Here is a 21,664-nt window from a genome sequence, read left to right as displayed (position 1 = left end):
TTCAGCTCATCAGCTTGTGCAATAAAATATATGAAAATATATGTTGCAAAGGATGTATTAAACATTTCCCTTTGAAAAGTTAGCTCACTTCTTTATTAAAGTTGGCATGAAATGGAAGTTGTGATAGTCTTTCGTGATGTGTATCTGAGAAAAACAGCTTCTTGAACAAGAAAAAAATGTAGGGTGGGACTTAAATTTGTCCATCAATAACTGATTGGATTGTTGGATAGTTGACATTCGCTATTAATGCGATCTCATGTGAGTTACAGGTTGTAAACACATCATCAGAGAAGATAAGAGATGTCACTGCAAGTGGGAGGGGAAGTTATTTTGTTTAAAGATTGTGAGGGAACATGAATTTGAGACAAGAAATAAAGATGTTCACGGATAGATCATTTATAATAAATACTGCAATATTCCACAAAAAAAAGCAAGAAGAAGAATTGATTTTGATTTCATGGTGACATTAAAGGTGTCATGAGAAAATATATTTGTTGTTTCTTTTGACCAAAATGGCTTTTCCTTTCTCCTCAGAAATGGACTCGGTGAGGATTATCCTTTACTCACTTGTCTTTCTCCTGAGTGTATTTGGGAACTTGCTGATCATTGTGGTCCTGATAGTCAACAAGAGAATGCGGACCGTCACCAACTCCTTCCTGCTCTCACTGGCCATTAGTGATCTCATGATGGCCATCTTCTGCATGCCCTTTAATCTCATCCCCAGCCTGCTGGAGGACTTCATTTTTGGAGCCGCGATGTGCAAGACCGTCGCCTATTTCATGGGTGAGGAGCGTTCAATTAAGCTTTCTCAAGTGGAAGATTTGTATTCAATTCTTCTTTTTTTCTGCCAAAGCATTGTTCAATAATGTATTAAACACTAAAGTAAACTTTCATTACAAAGCCAAACCTAATAATCTAAAAAGTCTATGGTTACATTTTTAGATTATTAGGGTTGGAACTAAACTCTGCAGGACAGTGGCACTTGAGGGTCAATGTTGCCTCCTCCTTCTCTGTTTTTAGGGTGAACATCTCATTATAATATCATAATTACAGGCATATTTCACAAATAAATCTCTATTTTGATTTAGTTGTCATTAAATGGGCCCACTTTGCATTGCCTGGCAAGGCCAGACTGGTCAGTCCGCCCTCCATTGCGATTCGAGTCAACTCCAAACCGTACCGTGCAATCAGATTCGTTTATTTCAGTGACACAAACAGCGTCACTCTAGTGCGACGAAAGTTCCTTCAATATCAACAAAGATTGCGCACGGGAGACCTAAGAGTTTGTTCTATTCAGCCGTGAATTCAGTTTTAAATGACCAAAAACACATTAATTATTTACTTTTCGCTGTTGACTCTCGTCGCTTTGCTAACGTCATATCCGCCCTTCTCTGATTGGTTTACTCCGCTTCCTGTTTGCTCGGATTTGCTCCGCCCTAGAAATCGAATTGATTCAATGGCTGACCAGACTCATCCGCTGGTACAGTGGTGAGGCTGGATTTTCCAGGCAACACTTTGTATACCACTGCAAAACAAATTCATTTTTCCTCCCTTATGTTTTGTATAAGGACTAGGTGTTTAGAAATTGTTCTAGTGAATTTTGTCGGCATGTAATGCTTTAGGAGAAAATATCATCCAAGGGGCTCTTATTTAGGTATGTTTAGTGACTAAACAATTAAACGTGGTAGTTTATTAGGATGTCATCATCTATTGTGACAGCAAGCACATATCAATTTTACAAATATACAACTGTTTTATACATTAGGCTTAAAGCACATTCCAGAACACAGGCACATCCTACTTAGCTCAATACATCATCTAATCATCTCTAGTTAAGCTCTCAGGGACCCCTTAAAAGCTCAGCCCATCTATTTTTACCTCTCTTTGCCTCTCAATTATAGTTTCAGTCTAACTTGACTATGTATAGACGTTGCACTTCACGATTAGTCATTGACTGTGCTATTTCTCCTGTGATGTCTCTTCCTCCTTGAACAACACCTTTTCATGTCCTACATCATACTAACGCCAATCTATATGATAAATACATTCTTCTAAAACCTGCAGGGCATCAAATTGAAAAGGAATGATTCAAAGAAACTGACATGACATATGATCATTAAGAAGTCTTTTCAAAAATGCTATGCCTGTAGCAAGAAACTTGATTTTTCATAGCATTCCATCTCATTCTCGTTCTGTTTTTCTTTGCTAGGAATTGATTGTGTTTCATAAAATCTTTTCGTGACAGCAGTATTTTTCTTGAAACTGTGGTTACCACTTACATTATATATATTTAATACACAGCGCTCTGGAATACTTGATTCTGATTGGTCAAACGCAGCACTCTGCAGTCAAACCGTTGAGCTGTATACTGTTGTCCTTGGCAACCAATCTCCTACACTCTGCTAGTTTCTGTCACATCACTCCGCAGTCCTTTTCTTCTCATATAAGGCTAAAATTTCTTCTCAATTCTATATTTTATGTCCATTTATTTACTAATTTGTCAAGTAGCAGTGTAAAGAAAAAATTTACAATCAGGTCATTATTGCAAAATGAACCCCTTCAGGATGATTGTCAAGACCCAAATAAATGAACTGACTGACACATTGTTCATCATCCCTTACATAATGTTATACATATTTATTAGTGTTCCATAATATAGCTGTAGAGGCTATAAGTCTTCAGGATCTGTGTAGCACAGCCATGGTATTAAATCTGCATTTCATCTCTGAATTTACTTGGCACTGTACTGGACAGCAATAAGTCATTCTCACACTGCAAAGTGTTGGCCTTGAGTCAGAGGAAGAGCTCAGTGCCGCCCCACCCCCACCTGTGAGAACATTCCATCACATTCTACAGCTTCACTGGCATTCTGTGGCGTTCTCTTGTATTACCTTGCTCACTTTATTGCATTAATCTGAGAGTGCTTTGGGCTCCTAGTTTTAGTCAGCCAGTGGCAATCAATGCACAAAACCATTATGAACCATTGATTTCCTACCCTCAGTGGTCATATCTGCTAATGTCTACCCACAAGAAAGGAAATTACCTCAGAGCACAAATCACTGTCTGTGCGACTGGTAAATGCAGTTACAATAGCTGCAACATTTGTGTATACATCCATTTTAATTGAGTTTTAAATTAGGCATCATTTTCAGCCAGTGTGAATTCTTTTGAGATGAAAATTAGATCTGGAATACTTCTGGGAGCATAAAACGCAGACAATGTATCTTGTTAATGTGAAAAATATCACTTTTTTGCTTTCCTTTAACCAAAGGAAGAAAAAAAAATCCCAGTAAAACAGCAGTTTTATGTGGAACGTAATAGTTTCAGACTGAATAGTCCAACTGTTGACTGTATAACCATCAAAGAGCTTCAGAGATTCTTTGCAGAAAAGTTCTTAAACATGTCACACTGCACTGAACATTTCCCTGAAGGTCTAATTTGAAAATTCAGAGTGTGTACGGCCTTGACAAATACAGGCAGAGAGGATTTATCAACCACTGTATATATGAAACAAAGTGGAGCGGATCTAAAACCCAGTGGTAGGCCAATACTTTGCAATAATAAGAGCTTGTTGGAAACACTATACACAAAAAAAAAAAAAAAAAAAAAAAAAACTTTATTTGCTATCTCACCCAGTAAACTGAACTATCTTTGGTAGACTTGCATTTAATTTGTTGTTGTTTTTGTTTTGTTTTTTACCAAAAAAGTTTAAGAAATTCACTTGGGTAATTTTACTCAGTTAGAAATCCATCTGTTTCCTACTCATTGGATAATCAGAGGTTCTGCAGTAGCAGCCCCCGTTTCTCATTAGCATTAAACTGTGCAACATAATGAAATAAGCACAGCAAAACATTGGCATAAAAACATACTTGTTCAGTGAAATGTAATTCATCACAGGAAGTTTGCAATCATTTTTGGGGTGAATCTGATATGTTTTTATGTGTATGTGTGTGTGTTTTTTTAAATGGGGGTATACATTAAAATGATTTGTAAAGTATGCCAGAGCAGAATGTAGCAAACACTGCATAAAATACATATTCATGTATGCAAACCCCATTAGCTGCAGCTCTCAATCCAAGAGCTTCCACAGGCCTTAGAGTTTGAATCTGATGAAATTAGGAGGGTTAGGTGCCCTAGCCGGAATGCTTGGAAGAAAAACTCTAATGCACAGCAACATAATCATAAAATACACAACCCCAAGAAATTAATAGTAAATACATGGAATATGGACTGGTAGGCGGAGAACTGACGCAGGTTAATACTGTGCCTACCATTTTATCTAGCAATGACTTTTCTGTAAATAAACAGTATGCAAAGTGAATCTTTTTTAGCTTTAAGATCATTATATAGATTATTTTATATATTATAATATACACAAATATTTTGGTTTATGAGCACTGCATTATACATGACTACATATTAATTTATATCCTTCTCTTGTCTACACAGGTATATCTGTCAGCATCTCCACCTTCAGTCTAGTGGCCATTGCTATTGAAAGATACAGTGCCATTTGCAACCCGCTGAAGTCAAGGGCATGGCAGACCCGTTCTCATGCCTACAAGGTCATCGCAGCCACATGGGTACTATCTGTGGGTATCATGGTGCCCTATCCTGTGTTTAGTATGTTGGTGCCATTCAACAAGCCGAACAACATCACGGCTCACATGTGCAGGCTTGACTGGCCCAACAGTCAAGTGGAACAGACTTGGTTAGTCTTTTGACTCCATTACTTTTATCTTAACAATAGTGCAATAATATGAATGCTTAAAGTGTCACGCTGTGGTTCGGATGAAGATGATGAAAAAAGGTTCAAACGGGTTTCCACAAACAAAAGGTTCTTTAATAACACAAATTTAGATAACTACGTCCTCAACACACACGAACAATGCCAGACAACAACTGAATGAAAAGGAGGAACTTAAATACACATGGTGAACCGGTGATGACTCATTAATCAGAAACCATAGTACAAATGAGGAGCGGGAAACTGGAACGAAGGAAAACAGATAACTGATAGAAAGAAATAGAAAGTCCATGAAAATGACACTAAAACAGGCAGTTTGTGACATATCGCCTCCAGGAAGGCGCGGCCTTGTGCCATAACAGTTCAACTGCAGGGGGAAGGAGGGGGCTCTGGAGGTGGACGAAGAGCTGGCGAAGGCCTGAAAACAGGCAGAGATGTCAGTCGGAGACACCAGGGTGGAGTGGATGGTGGAGGCATCCATGGAGGAGTGGATGGTGGAAGCGTCCATGGATGAGTGGATGTTGGTGGAATCCATGGCTGAGTAAATGGCCGAAGAGAGCCCAGAGAACAGTGGGAGGCAACTAGGATGAGGGTGACCCACGGTGGAACTGATGGAGGGACGATCCAAGGTATAAACTTGAGCCCGACCAACTGAGGTGACGTAAGGAGATGGTGAATCCCAGGCGAAGTCCGATGGACCAAGAGACACGGTGACATTGATAAACACGGAGAACAAAGCAGAGTCCTGGTGACGAGCGGCCGAGGTAGAGCCTGGGGGCCGGTGGACCGAGGTGATGCAGGTGTGAGCGAGTACTCTGGTAAAGCCTGAAGGATGGAGGAGTCTGACAGAGCAGTTGGGGTGGAGGGCTGGAGTGCAGCAGACAGCACGGAAGTCCGTGGCATTTGTGTGGTGACGACTGACCCAGGTGGAGCCGAAGGGATAACGGTCTTGGGTGGAGCAGAGGGTTCAGAGGGACAAGCTGGAGCTAGGGAATCCCCATGCCATGGCGGAGCTGGTGACTCGAATCCCAAGGTGGATTCAGGTTGTAAGGGGAGCCACTGGATGAACCGAAGGGCTGAGGGGAGCCAGCGGAGGTGGGGTCAAAGGAATGGCTGGCTCTGGTGGAATAAAAGGGAGAGGAAGGTTGGGTGCAGAGACAGACTTGGAAAGGGACAGGGATAATAGCAGCGAAGACAATACTGGATAGGGATTCCAGCGATGAAAATGATGATTCATTTATGGGTAGAATTTTAAACGGCAGCAGAGGTTCATGGGTGGGAAACATGGGTTGTAAGCGTTATCTCTGCACTTCAGTCTATAAGCCAATCATTCTCCTCCAGCACTACTAACACTCCCACTTGCACTGTTGTGATGGCCAGCTCACACACCTGGTCAGCCGAGTCCTCAGGCTTCTCTTCCCAAATGGATGAAGCTCTTGGCTCAGGCTCCATAGCGGGCATTGCCTGGGTCTCTCGGTCTGCAATGGGCTCTGGCTCCATCTCCGCAGTGGTGGTGGGCGCTGGGTCTGGGGTTTTGATGGTACTATAGTATTTTGTACATGCTAATTAGTTATTTTTATTGTAAATAAAAAATGTATTTCAACAAATTTACCATCAACATAGATGAGACCTTGCTGACTCAATGAGCATTTTGCTGTCCATTGGTCATGCCTTAAATCTTTAGTATTGCATTAGTATTGCATCCTTCTCATGAGCATTTAATAATTTTTGACTTTTCAGTCTGAGTTAAAGGGGTGTTTGATTATGATTTCACTTTTTTAACTTTAGCTAGTGTGTAATGTTGCTGTTTAAGCATAAACAACATCTGCAAAGTTATGACTCTCAAAGTTCAATGCAAAGGGAAATATTTTCTTTTAAAGAAATCTCTGTTTAAGGACTACAACAAATGGCTGGCTGGACTACAATGAGCTTCTTCCTGGGTTAGTGACATCACTAACCCTAAAATTTACATAAACGCGGCCCCAGAAAACACGCAACTAAGCGGTGAGACCATGATATTGCAATACAGTACGTAACAAATGCATATATTCTCTGGCTCTGTAGGCATCTTACAACAGTTCCCACATGAGCAATTTATAGATTATCATTTCAAAATATGCTAATTAATGAATTTAAGATAGTTAACTCCATATCAGCTGTATAAATTCATCAACTAACCATTCAGAAACATCCTGTTGCATTCTACATGTTGTCACTTCTTCTTGAGTCTCTCCATCAGTGTCCGACTCTGGTTTTGAACATAAAAGGCTGAACAGTTTCTGGCATTTTCATTGAGTCTGCGTGAGGTAATTGGTGCTCTTCAAAGTCCGCCCTATTCTTGGTAGCAGCAGGTCATTTGCATTTAAAGGGACACACACAAAAACTGAGCATTTTTGCTCACCCTCAAAAAGTAACAAATTTAACATACTATAAAAAATGATCTGTGGGTTATGGCATTATATGACCCCTTTAAATCTCTTTTTTTTGGCTCATTTTGCCTGTAAACGAAAACCTGCCTAATAATTATGCACACCTGAATATAAGGCGTTTTTCATTTCCAGTCTTTATGAACAATTATATATCACTTATAAATGATTAAATACAAAATTAATAATAGTTATTAAGATTGATGTGGTTTGGAATTGGTAAAATGTGCTTGGAAAAAAAAAATGATCAGAAAATCAACTTGCCTAATAATTCTGCACACACAGTATATATCGAGGAAAAAACAGCAGGACCAAAATAGCACTAACCAGCATAAACCAGATGCCAAAGGTAATTTCAAAATGATAACTTATGGGTATATATATATATATATATATATATATATATATATATATATATATATATATATATAGGTGCTGGTCATATAATTAGAATATTGTGAAAATATTTAAAAAAATGAAACTTTCATTTATACTAGATGTAGTACATGTAAAGTAAAACATTTCAAAAGTTTTTTTTTTTTTTTTTTTTTTAATTGATTGATTAGAGCGTACAGCTAATGAAAGTCCAAAATCCAGTATCTCAAAATATTAGAATATTAACATTTGAGTTTCATTAAATGACCAGCCCTACAGTATAAATTCCGGGTATCTCTTGTTCTTTGAAACCACACTAATGGGGAAGACTGCTGACTTGGCAATGGTCCAGGAGACAATCATTGACACCCTCCACAAAGAGAGTAAGTCACAGATGGTCATTACTGAATGTGGTGGCTGTTTACAGAGTGATGTATCAAAGCATATTAAATGCAAAGTTGACTAGAAGGAAGAAATTGGGTAGGCAAAGGTGCACAAGCAACAGGGATGACCGCAAGCTTGAGAATACTGTCAAGTAAAGCCGATTCAAACACTTGGGAGAGCTTCACAATGAGTAGAATGAAGCCGGAGTCAGCGCATCAAGAGTCACCACACTCAGACATCTTCAGGAAAAGGACTACCAAGCCACTTCTGAAACAGAAACAACGTCAGAAGCATCTTACCTGGGCTAAGGAGAAAAAGAACTGGACAGTGAACAGTGGTCGAAAGTCCTCTTTTCAGATAAAAGTAAATTTTGCATTTCATGTTGAAATCATGGTCCCAGAGTCTGAAGGAAGACTGGAGAGGTACAGAATCCAAGCTGCTTGAAGTCTAGTGGGAAGTTTCTCAAGTTAGTAATGATTTGGGGGGCCATGACGTCTGCTGGTGTTGGTCCATTGTGTTTTATCAAGTGCAAAGTCAATGCAGCCATCTTCCAGGAGATTTTGGAGCACTTTATGCTTCCATCTGCTGACAAGCTTTATGGAGATGCTGATTTCCTTTTCCAGCAGGACTTTAGCACCTGCCCACAGTGCAAAAACCACTTCCAAGTGGTTTGCTGACCATGATATTACTGTGTTTTATTGGCCAGCCAACATGCCTGACCCCTGAATCTATGGGATATTTTCAAGAGAAAGATGAGAAACAGTCGATCCAACAATATACAGATGATCTGAAGGCTCAATAGTGCCTCAGCAGTGCCACAGGCTGATCACTTCCATGCCACACTTCACTGATGCTGTAATTTGTGCTAAGAGCAAGTCATTTGCTGTAATATGTGCTGCCGACCAAGTATTGAGTGTACAAATGAACATACTTTAAAGAACTTGAACTTTTCTGTTTTGAAAATCCATTTTTTGATTGATCTTAGGAAATATTCTAATATTTTGAGATACTGGATTTTGGACTTTCATGAGCTGTACTCTCTAATCATCAAAATAAAAAAAAATAAAAAATGTTTTACTTTACATTACAATATGTTCATTTTTAAAAATAATTTACAATAAAAAAATGAACTTTTTCACGATATTCTAATTATATGACCAGCACCTGTATATATATATATATATATATATATATATATATATATATATATATATATATATATATATATATATATATATAACCTTTCATTGAAGGAAAAGAATTAAAAGTGGGGGGAAAATCACATTATGAAACAAATGTTTTTCTCCAAAACACGTTGGCCACAATTATTGGCACCCTTTTATTAAATATTATTTGCAACCTACTTTTGCCAAGATAACAGCTTTGAGTCTTTACCTATAATGCCTGAAGAGTTTGGAGGACACCTGACAAGAGATCAGAGACCACTCCTTCATGCAGAATCTCTACAGATCCTTCAGATTCCCAGCTCCATGTTGGTGCTTCTTCAGTTCACTCTTCAGGTCAGAGGACTGGGATGGCCATGGCAGAAGCTTCATTTTGTGCTCAGTGACACATTTTGTTTGTTTTGGATCTGTAAGACTTGATTTTCCTGCTCAAACAAAAAATGAGATCAAGCGCCCTGCAATAAAGCAATAAAACTCATCTGGAGAGAAGATCTCAAAGAAATAGCAAAGGACAACGCCTTGCCCTAAACTGCCCTCACACCATCTACAGGATGCAAACTAATTTTTGACTGAAAACTAAGAATGACTGAGAATTCTGTCCTCCTTTTGAGCGTTGAAACACCCACTCCTCTCCCCCAAAACAGGTGTTGGTGTAATAAATATTTACAATTCTTTAGTTCTGGTCTGTATATAAGGTAAAGTGCAAAGCAGTCAGGGGGATTTTCTGTAGCCAGACGCCCCCATGCAGAGATGGATCAATGTTTGAAGACATTCACACATCACTGTGTGTATATGCATTTCTTTGAGTAATTGATGTTATGCATTTATTATTTCTGAATTGGCTTCTAATTGTCCAACTATGTAATTGGCATGATACATTTTTACTTGACAAATAAAATGTTATATTTGATTTACTCTGGATTCTTCTGAAATCATTATGACCAGTAGATTATTGGAGTCCATATTTCTTCAAATCTGCGTCAGGATAGATTAAAACTAAAGGCCCATGAAAGGAGCATTTAAGCACATCATGGGACTTTTTGATTTTTGTCTATCAACTGGCTTAGCAAGTTGCAGTATTGTGACTAAGAAAACTGTGTTTTTGTATGAACAAGCATGTGGCGGTTCAACTCACATGCATTAGTAAACTCTGCACCCTCTGACTAAGAATCAGAACTGGCGAGTTTGTGATCGTGAAAGGCACTCAATCGGCCAAAGTGACTTTTCAAAGTGATATGGGTCCGTGATGAAGAAATAATTGAAAGTATGGGATACCCAGAATCATCAAATATCTAAATTAATACATAACAAATGATTAATTTCTAATTGGAAACACAACCTAACACAACCTTGAAATTGGAGTCAGATTAAACGAGTGAAATTAAGTGAACTTCACAGGGGCACTGAAAAGACATAGGCCTACATGCGTTAACCTTCGCCAAGGCCATCGGATTCCGTTTTTGGGCCGGTGTGGGGTTCCTTACAGATCATTGTCCTGATGGAAGATCCAACCACAGCCCATTATTGAATTTCTAGCAGAAATCTGTTGGTATTTGATAGAATCCATGATACCATGTATCTGAACAAGATTAAGGACCTCCAGCAGAAAAATAGGCCCACAACATTAAAGATCCAGCAGTATATTTAACCGTGGGCATGGGGTACTTTTTATCCATGTGTGCTCCAAACCCATCTGGTGGGTTTACTGCCAAAAAGCTCTTTTTTTTTTAGTTTCATCTGACCATAGAAGCCGGTCCCGTTTGAAGTTCCAGTCTTGTCTGACAACTGAATATGCTGGAGATTGTTTCTGGATGAGATGAGAGGATTTTTCTTGAAACCCTCCCGAACAACTTGTGGGGATGTAGGTGCTGTTTGATATTTTTTTTAGGCTTTCTGAGACTCAAGACTCAACTAATCTTTGCAATTCTCCAGCTGTGATTCTTGGAGAGTATTTGTCCACTCAAACTTTCCTCCTCACTGCGCATTAGGACGATTTAGACACACGTCCTTTTCCAGGCAGATTTGTAACATCTTTAGTTGACTGGAACTTCTTAATTATTGCCCTGATAGTGAAAATGGGGATTTTCAATGCTTTAGCTATTTTCTTACAGCCACTTTCTATTTTGTGAAGCTCAACAGTCTTAGAACTATAATCTTAGAACTATATTCTTTGGTTTTACTCATTGTGATGAATGATTAAGGGAATTTGGCCTTTGTGTTTCCTCATGTTTATACTCCTGTGGAACAGGAAGTCATGGCTGGACAATTTCATGTTCATGATTACTCTGGTGTGCTAAAAAAATGTAAATATGAATGGAAATATACTTAAGAGATATTTTACTCAAAAAAATTCTAGGGGTGCCAATAATTGTGTCCAACGTGTTTTGGAGAAAAAACATTTATTTCATAATGTGATTTTCCGCCCACTTTCAATTATTTTCCTTCAATGAAAGGTTAGATTTTTGCTAATTTTATGAATTAAAGATCAAAAGGATAAACAATGCAAATTTATTTTTACAGTCATCTTTGATCATAATTATCATGGGTACCAACGTATTTTGTCCACATCTGTATATATAAGGGTTCTGTCACTTCAGTATGTTTATTCTTTGGCATCTAACAAAAAAACAACAACAAACAAAACAAACAAACAAACAAACAAACAAACAAAAAAACAAACAAAAAAACAGGTGCAATAAAGGAGGAATGTATAACTGTACCAAAAATCACATAACATTATGAATAACATGCGTAATGAAATATAGGAGTGCATAGCACATCTTAATCAGGCCATAACATAGTCTTTGTAATGTTAGGATGGCTGAGTCACTACTGAACGTTTGCCATCTGTATCAGTGTAACAGTCCACTTTAGGGGACTGTGATTGCTGCATGGGTCCTTCAGTACTGGGTGGTGTTGTGAGTGCCCAAGCATGAGTCACTACTGGGAAATCCTCCTTAAAGTCAGCTGGAGGGGGTTCTGAGACATGGAGGAGATGCCGTCTGTTCCTTATGTACTTGCCTTATGTACTTGTGATGTAACACCATTGCTATTTGGTTGCTGAGGAGGAGAATTTACAATTGCTAGAGTGTCAAAACCATGAATTGATGATCATTTTTATTATAAAAGTCTTTTCCACTAATTCTTTATTTTGTGATAGTTTCTTTCACATTTGTGTGGACAACACTCTGAAGCATGGCCTTGGTCACTGAGAGGAAAGACCTAATTTTCCTGGAAAAAAGCCTTGCAGGATATGGTAAGCCATCTCGGGGTAGATTATGAACATTAAGAAGAGCAGCACGGATATCAGTATGGTTGCAGGAGAATTTTTCTAGAAGATGCTTGGCAGATCTGACCACACGCTCAGCCAGTCCATTGGATTGGGGATAGAGAGGGCTGCTGCGAATATGCTTAAAGTTCCATATGTGTAAAATCTGCAAATTCCTTGCACACAGACTGAGTAGCATTATCAGTCATAAGAGTGTACGGGATACCATGTACTGCAAAGTGTCTTTTCAGCTTTGCAATGACTGTGATGCTTTTCATGCCAGGAAGGTAATCCAGCTCAAACCAGCCAGATAATGAATCCACATGGACTAAATGTGTTTTTCTTGTGAATCAAACAGGTCAGCAACTGTAAAAGACCAGGGAAGATCCAGGATTTCATGCAGGTGCAGTGGTTCTTTCTTTTGATGAGATTTGATTGCATTGAAGGGTGACATCAACGAGAGACATCAGTATCGATATCAATGTGCATTAATGGCCAGTATATAATTTCCTTAGCACTCCGCTTGGTTGCTGTGATGCAAGGATGGCCCTGATGTAGCTGTCCAACATAAAGCTTTTGCAGTGCGGGTGGGATAATAAAGTTTTGCCCATGATGCAGCAAGTCATCCTGAATGGTCAGAAGGGATGCGAGGAATATGGAAGTTCTTTCAAGGTGGCTGGCCATTGGCTAACCATTCCAGATAATATCAGAAAGCTGTTTGCATGTGACATCTTTTTGCACGGCAGTCCTGAGTTCATCATACAACGGGAAGAGCTCGGATGTGGAAAGGTGGGACCAGGACAATGCACCAGCCACAAACAGCTCCTTACCATGTTTGAAGATCACATCTAAGTGGTAATGATGCAGTATTATCATCATACCCTGTAAGTGGGATGAGGCTGTATGGCGTGGCTTCTTTATTATGGTTATTAGGGCAGATGATCAGTTTCTACAGTGACTGTATAAAGTCATGGAATTATTTTGTTGCAAACACGAGTGCCAGCATTTCTTTTTCATGCCTAAGAACTGCTGCTGTGCTTGTCTGTCCTATGTTGGCATGTCACATACAGTACCACTTTAAATTTTTTTCAGGGTCGGGTTTGACACCATCAGCAGTCAGCAAGTGACCAATGTGCTGGTCAAAATTAACTCTGAACCTGCGTTTGTCTGGGTGGAGTTTCATGCCCATGGTACAAATTTTGTTCAGTACCTGTCTCAAATGTTCGTGTTCTTCACTCGTCCAGCCCCAGATGATAATGTTATCAACTACAATTTCACAAGGCTGTCCAGCAAACAATTGCCCAATTGATCTCTGAAAGACCTCATAGCCTGTTGATATTCCATATGGCATCCTCAAGAACCTGTAATGGTCAAATGGGGACATAAATGTAGTTAATTTGGATGAAGCTTCATCAAGGGGGGTTTGTCAGAACCCACATTTAGCATCCAGAATGGTAAACACTTTAACACAAGGCATATCTGTAATGATCTGTTCAGTTGTATTTAGGGGATGTTGTGGCCTGAGGAGGGCTTTGTTAAGATGAACTGGATCTATGCAAACCTATCTTTTTGGCTGATACCCACTCTGTTGCCTTGGCTACAGGTGTTATCACACCCATTTTTCTTTCATGGCTATTTATATTTTCACTATGTTATCCAGTCTCATGATATACAACTAGCAAGCTGCCAGTGACATCACAATTAAAAAGATCTCTGTATTCATGTACCTCTGGTGCTTTACATTGCAGCATGTGTACACCAGGTCCCGGTTGGATGAGTCCCATAGCAATACTAACCTGTAGACCAAGAAGAGGTTTTACATCCCGATCAGCTACGTGGAATTTAAATTGCCCAAGGATGCACTGCAAAACTGTCATTCCCTCAGTTTCAATTGTCTCTCCTCCATAAGCCACAAGATTGACTTTCTCTGCCGTGCTGATAGGGATGTTGTGATCAAAACTATTCAGCATTTGCTTGGATATCACGTTACACTTGGCTCTCATATCAACTTTTACTTTCAGTGGGCCATTTCCATTTTTCAATTTTTGAGTTGTGATTGGTGAGCTCAACAGGGTCACAAAAAAAGTGTCCCTCATATTGTCATCAGTTTGTGCATCTAGCTCATGTGTTCCATCCCTTTGCTGGTTCTTTGGCTATTAGGATGGTTTAGCACCAGCTGGCTGTGCTGGTATTCATCCCATCACCCCATCCCAAGTGGTTTAATTTACAACAGTTGTTGCAGCATTTGTTGAATGCATAGCACCAGAGGTTGCATTAACAGAAAATTTTCGGTCATTGACGGAATTTTTTTTAGCAGTGACAGAAAAATCTGAGGGCCTTCTGTCATTTTGACAGATTACTGAGACTGATGTAACTTGTAACTGTAATTCCCACCCCTGTCCAGTTGGTGGTGAGTGGGATCCAGTGTGGCAGCAAGAGCGCGAGTTCGGTCTCCAGAATAAAATGAAAATGATGCGTTTGATTACACAAGGGCCAGCACCCAATATAAGTCCATTTAATAATAATAAAATTATAATATACTTACATAATTAAGTTTCAAACCTAGTTTGTTTTATTTTAAATTGTGGCTGTCATAAAAACTTGATGGATTCATTCAAACATACTTAAAGAACAGTAAAAAAAAACAGAAAAAACAACAACTCCTCTCTGGACTTATTTTTCTTGCTGACCTTCAAGTTTATGGTCAATGAATGGCTTTTCTGAGTTATAATGTTATGTGACATCGTTTGCAACACTGATTGAACTGATTAAGGTGTGATACAGATTTTGGTAATCTATTGTATCTTTCAACATATTTTCTGATGTTCACTCATGTTTATTTCGTTCTGTTAAGTAGTAAAGAAGAAGGAATGATCGCATTCACTCACGATCCGTGACAACTGTTCAAGATAAAAAATTAAAAGTGACGCACAGTCTTTGGTCAACTTTCTTTTCATAACATAAATAAATGCATAGCCTAGGCCTATTTGCTGATCCTGTAAGTTTGTGAATAAAAATTAAAATGTGAGTGAAAACAGAAGCTATTAAATGTTTATTATCATTAAAATTTTTATGATCCTGTCCGTCAAAATAAAAAAAAAAATCATAATTTTTTTCCAAAGCATGTTGGCCATTACATTTTGAGCAACGTGTTTTTTGTAGAGTATATACCTCTGTGTCTTTTCTCAACTCTTTCATACTCTTCTCTGACTGTTCATGCAGCTAACTTATGTTAACAGCCAAGTTCAGGGTGAGAATTTTTCACTGAGTAACTGTTTGCAAACAGTGCCATTTTCTATGCCACAAACTATGCAGTCTCTATTGAGTTCGTCTTGCAGCGATCCAAACTCACATTTCTTTGCCAGGATTTTCAAAGTGGAGACTGTCAAAATATTAGGATATGTGTTGCAGGCAGACAGATAAACGAAGACTCAGAAGGATAAAATCCAATACGAAGTTAACAGTTAACTAGCAATAATCCAAAACAGGGCAGAGATACACATTTAACGTGAACGTGACCGAACAGAACGAACAATTCTCATTGTGCAATAAAGATTCAGATACCGGGTGGGATAGAGTGGGAGTCGACAAGTCGCTCAGCCAGTCCTCAGCCTTCGTTCCCTTGGCCACTCAGGCTTACTCCCCAGGTCAGATCCAAGCTGGGGCTCCACTTTCAGGGTGATGGCAAGCTCTGTCCTCTTGTCCACGGGCTCTGGCTCATTTGTTGAGGCGGGTGGTGCTGCTCGATCTGCTGGGGGCTCGCATGACTTCTCTGCGGTCATACAGGATGAAACGGGCTCTGGTTATGGATGTGCTCCGAATTGGGACACGACACTCTCCAGACACCTAATGACGGTTTCCCTCCAGTCCAGTCCTGTGATGATTGGGAGGTCGATAGGGTGGTTGAAGGTCACCTCGATCCAGAACAAGGTCTTCAGGGTCTCATCATCGACGGAGCTTGTGATGGCCAGGCAACAAATGTCCTTACAAATAAAAATAAAAAAATCTGTAACAATATCAGAATGTGCATTGCAGACAGACAGACAAACGAAGACACAGAAGGATAAAATCCAATTCGAAGTTTAATCCAAACCGGCAATAATCCAAAACAGGGCAGAGAAATGCACTTAACGTGAACGTGACCAAACAGGGAATGAATGTGAGTGTACAACTTAAATAGGAACACAAACGAGACTAATTAATTAAACACAGTTGAAAACAATGAAAACAAATGAGAAGCGGGAAAACTGAACAAAGGAAACAGGACACTAACGAAAACAAACTAAAAGTCTGTGAACGAATAAACTAACAAAACATAACTGTGACAGAGACGAAGGCTTGCACAAATTCACCAGGTTTTTGAACAGCGGTATCAAATGTGTGCCTATCCATGATGACGTTTTTTGTGGGTAAGCACAATTCCAATTAGGTTTATCAACATGTAGGCTTGTACTTTATTTGATTTATATTTGAAATATTTTATATTTGAAAGACCCGCATGCCCTCACTCTCCCAGTGACTCGCTCTTCTTTATTGTCACCCGGAGTACCTTAGTGTGACTTGAAGAAAAATACCACATAATAATATACTCTTTGTTTCACTACTGAAGAGATTTTTGTTTTGCTCTGTTTAAATGAGAAACATCACACAGGTATTATTAGACATCACATATTATACATTTGTTTTGCATAAAAAGGTGCTTCCCAATATCACACCCTCATCTCTTACATCTACTTCCTGGTCAGATTAGTATTGCTTTTATTGCCTTTGTGCCGGAGCTCGTAATGAATTTGAAAGCCACACAGGAAACAAGAGGAGAGAGAAGTGTCTTTGATATCAGATAAGTGCAGCATGGAAAGGAGCTGCAAGCACAAAGCTGTCTGATAGATGAAAAAGATCAGAGGAACGGGATAGCATAGATGCTTTCAGGGAACACTCCCACGCTGTAATTTGAATATTATAAAATGACGTCGTATTACTGGATACAGCTTTTTAATTTAAATTTTAAAAGTTACGTGACTGAATCTGTTAGATTTGTTGTTCTTTGCAAATAATTCAAATTGACTGCAAAAGTTATTTAAACAATATTATAATACTGTTGTACTGAATATCACCACAGCTACAGGTAATCAAAGCTATTCATTACATTCAGTATTCAGTACAACCCACAAAATAGAACCGGAGTCCTATTCCATTATTCCTAGCTGCGGTATTCAGCGGCAAGGGTTAGGTTTTGTGTGACACTTTTGAAATACTTAATTCTGAGTGGCCTCTTGTGGTATTCAGTGATCCGATATTTACTAATATTCTTTAAATGTCTGGAACAATAGCATATTGCTCATCTGGGTAACTGAAACCATCTTGCATCTCAGTTATCATCTGTGTGGACGATAACATCAGAGGACTTCAGTATTAATATTATTGTATCACTTGTTGCGTCAATAGGTTGATTGTTTTGTAATGGATTTTTTTTTCTTATATTAAGTTTTAAGATAATATTCATGTAAGATGATAATGAAAATGGATCCAAAAGAAGCCAAAGAATCAAACTTTTCTTGTCACTAAGAGACACACAGACTGAAAGAGAACTGTAAGTGAAAAGACAGCAATTTCTTTTCCTTGCTCATAGAATTCTGTTTCCTCACTTTTCCTGCTCTTCCACTCTTAATATAAGAGAACTTCAACTGAACCTCAGATCTTCTGTTTTTTACAATCCACTTAAGCTTACAACGCTTAAACTTAAACTTACAACGCTTAACTGTATTGATTCACTGCCTTTTCATTTACAGATATTTTGCTCTCTTTCTCTCTGTTAGGTACGTCTTGTTGCTCTTCATTCTGTTCTTCGTCCCAGGTGTCGTGATGATAATTGCCTATGGTCTCATATCCAGAGAACTTTACAGAGGGATTCAGTTTGAAATGGAGCAGAAGAAAGACTCCAGTGGTATGAATCTTTTTTTTTTTCTTTTCGTAAAAGCCCTCGCACCACAATTTCATTAAGCTCTCGAAGCTCCGAGTAGTCTGAAGCATGCCTGTTCACCTTAATGAACCACATGTAAAACTTCCAAAAGATTGCATTTGTTTAGCCACCAGGCATTTTCCATTTATGTTTTTCTGCTAGCACTTGAATCCAATTTGAACTTGTCCTTTGGATGATACGTGTGACTTGCATTTCCAGCAGTGAGCCAGTGAAGCCGAAATGGAAATATCTCTAATTCTGTATTGTTTACGGCCTATGGCTTTTGATTCAATGCTTCCTGTGTGCCAAACAGCCAGTCATTTGAGACCTTTTTTTTTTTTTTTTTTTTTTTTTTGCATGATGTAACTGCTCTGAGTAAGGTGGCTGGCTTTCTTTGGCATTCTCAAAGGCTCAACAAACTATTGCCTTCTCTCCCCATTTTGTGAGAGGCTGCTTGACCCAAATCTCCCATGGCGAGGACTGAATGCACTAAGGTCATGCTGAATACCTCCCTGGGTGTTAAGGTTATTTGTGCCCTGATGTGCTGGAAGTAATTCTCTCAGGGAGAAGCTTTAGACAACTTCAATGAGGTGGAAAGGGGTACTTCTGAGGGCATTACAGACCTCCACAGGTACCTTTTATTAGAAGTGTGCTGCAAAATGTAATATTTGTAACATTGCTGGGATCAAATAAATGAGGCTGGAGAAAAAAAAAAAAAAAAAGAGTGAATAGTGAAGTTAATGTTTTGGAGAACTCAGAGTAGGGACAGGCAGAACATATATACTATACATATTTAAACAGACTACTGGTTATACAGGTTGTTATTTGCACTACTTTGTAAATCCCTTGTATCAGGTCCATGCAGAGTGTTATAAGATGATTCCTATATAAATAAGCCTTCTCATCCTCTTAATGTTCTTAATGTTGTTGCCATGCAAAACCCCCATTATGCCATCTACATTAAACAGAGGAATGTAAAATTTCTTCTGCACTTCCAGTCTCTATATTGACTTCCACTCATATAAATGGAAGTCAATGGATTGCAAATTCTAGTGTAACTGCAACTAAACAGAAATAACATCAATAACTTTTGTAAAAACAGAATCGATTGACTGTACACCTTCTTCATCTCTTCACTTCTTTTATTTACAGGTGTAAAGAATGGGTTGAATGGTGCACTGTCTCCTGGCCACGATGAGAGTGATGGATGTTACATCCAGGTCCCAAAGAAGCCCCCTGCTATGGAACTTTCTGCTCTGACCACCTCAGGCACCGTCAAGACAGAACGTCCACGGAGCAACACCTCAGAGGCCAAGCTCATTGCTAAGAAAAGAGTGATACGAATGCTGATCATTATAGTTGCCATGTTCTTCATATGCTGGATGCCACTGTACTCTGCCAACACCTGGAAGGCTTTTGATCAAACGTCAGCCCAGCGCGCTCTTTCCGGAGCTCCCATTTCCTTCATTCAGCTGCTGTCCTATACCTCAGCCTGCGTCAACCCCATCATCTACTGCTTCATGAACACCCGCTTCCGCAAGGCTCTCTTGGTCACGTTCGGGTGTTGCAGGCGGCCGTGCCACAACCGGAGGAAGAGGAGGGAAGGTGATGATGACATCACTGGGTTCACTGGGGCATCCATAACAAAGTTCAGTTATACCACCGTTAGCACGGTAGGACAGTGTTAGCATTAGCATTGCAGGTGTCTCCAGTTTGATCCATAAGCTGTGTGCTTGTGACATGTACTGCTTGTTTAAGAGTTCAGATCACCAGATGTGTTCTTCTTTTTCATGTTGTTAACATGCTTTATTCAGTGTGTCAGTGTTCATTTTTATTTGGAAAAGAATACCTCATTTGTCTGTTCTTTCTGCCTGAAGTCAATGTGTCTTTCTATGGTTGTGTCTTCAACTTTTAGCATTGTGATACAATCAAAAGGTGCAGTATATGGGATGTGCAAAGATGTAGCTTTATTTTGATTGTGTAAAATCTTATCATGCATGGGATTTGTTAATAGAGAAATACCATAGAAATATTCTTGTATCTTTGATGTTATGGAACCAAATACTGCATGTTGCATGATCAAACAATAGAGTACTCTGGTAGATAGCTGCTTTCTGGCTACAAAATGGTACAGCTTTTATTGTCTATTTTGAGTGTTGTGATGTCTGTATTTTGTTCTCTGTTTTGTTAGAGTTGCATAATAGAATCATTGTCTTAATGAGCTTTGCTTAAATGACACCACAGAGAGTACTTCTTTTGTATATTCTGATAGTTACAGCATCTGATGATCTTGTAGGAGACAATGTTTAATCTGTGCTCCTTCTTTTTTGATGCACATCTCCTACAAGTTATCCTACATGAAGATGTATCAGGTGGGCAAGGCAATTCAGTCATCAACGGAATCAACAGTCTCTTGGAAATCTTCACCCCAGCTGATGTGATGCAGTGGTCAACATGCTGCATTACAGGTTGGATTTTTTGAAAGACCCCACCTAGATGCTCTGGGAAATAATGAAATAAAAGGAAAATAATAAACTGTAGAGGGAAGTTTGATGTGATTGCCTTGGAGGCAAAAAAAAAAAAAAAAAAAAAAAAAGAAAAAAAAACCCTTCAGTCTTTATCAAATTGGAGTTGGTCTAATTGATTTCTTCCTTATTGCTGAAGCTGATGAGACACCTGGGATATTCCTGGGCCAAACAAAGCCTCTTTGAATATATGAAAGGCGAGCTAAGCTCTTGTTTGTGCTGAAATTAATTTATTCAGCGGTTCATGCTAAACATGAAAGCTGGATCTGCACAGCAAAACCAAGTGCTTTAAAATTCAACCTCAAAAGGATTGAACACATATGAGATGTAAATGTGCTTATACTTGGTTTATCCTGTTATCCACTGGATTGTTGAAATGCTTGTATGGCCATATTTTATACGCATAGGCCTAAGTAAATTGGAAGCTGTACCAGGTTCAATTTTGTTTGCTACCAAATCTGTGTTGGAAAAAATATTCAGTCTATAACTCAGTCTATACAGATAAGGGATTTATGATCAAGTTTAGAAATGAATACAAACAAGTAATTTGTTAAGCCATTTAAAAATAATGGGGGTAAAACTTCAGAATACTGTTCCTTCATTAATGAATAACTACACAGGAACAAATGAGTAACGAATTATTAACACTCTAGTAGCTACTATTAACTAACAAGAAACTCTGATTAATTAGTAAGTAATAGTGCTTAGTCAAATATGGTGGTATAATAATTAACATGATTAATGCACAATGTATAATTAATTTTAAATCAAAGGTCATGGTAACCTACTAGTAGTG

The 21,664-nt window shown here is 38.8% G+C and overlaps 1 protein-coding gene across 1 annotated transcript in view; it reads left to right on the top strand.

Moving 5' to 3' along the window:
- The window catches only part of cckbra (cholecystokinin B receptor a), a 32,027-nt gene extending 11,148 nt beyond the window's left edge, over nt 1-20,879 (top strand). Inside the window, exons 2-6 of the mRNA XM_048197088.1 lie at nt 535-783; nt 4,450-4,711; nt 18,201-18,328; nt 19,496-20,016; nt 20,692-20,879. Of these exons, the coding sequence (XP_048053045.1) occupies nt 535-783; nt 4,450-4,711; nt 18,201-18,328; nt 19,496-20,016; nt 20,692-20,784 (1,253 nt within the window). The 3' untranslated portion in view covers nt 20,785-20,879. The remainder of the gene's footprint in view (nt 1-534; nt 784-4,449; nt 4,712-18,200; nt 18,329-19,495; nt 20,017-20,691) is intronic.
- The last annotated feature ends 785 nt before the right edge of the window (nt 20,880-21,664 follow it).

The sequence above is a fragment of the Megalobrama amblycephala genome, linkage group LG7 (assembly GCF_018812025.1).
Source record: "Megalobrama amblycephala isolate DHTTF-2021 linkage group LG7, ASM1881202v1, whole genome shotgun sequence".
Classification (NCBI taxonomy): domain Eukaryota; kingdom Metazoa; phylum Chordata; class Actinopteri; order Cypriniformes; family Xenocyprididae; genus Megalobrama; species Megalobrama amblycephala.
This window is presented reverse-complemented; position numbering and strand designations above follow the sequence as displayed.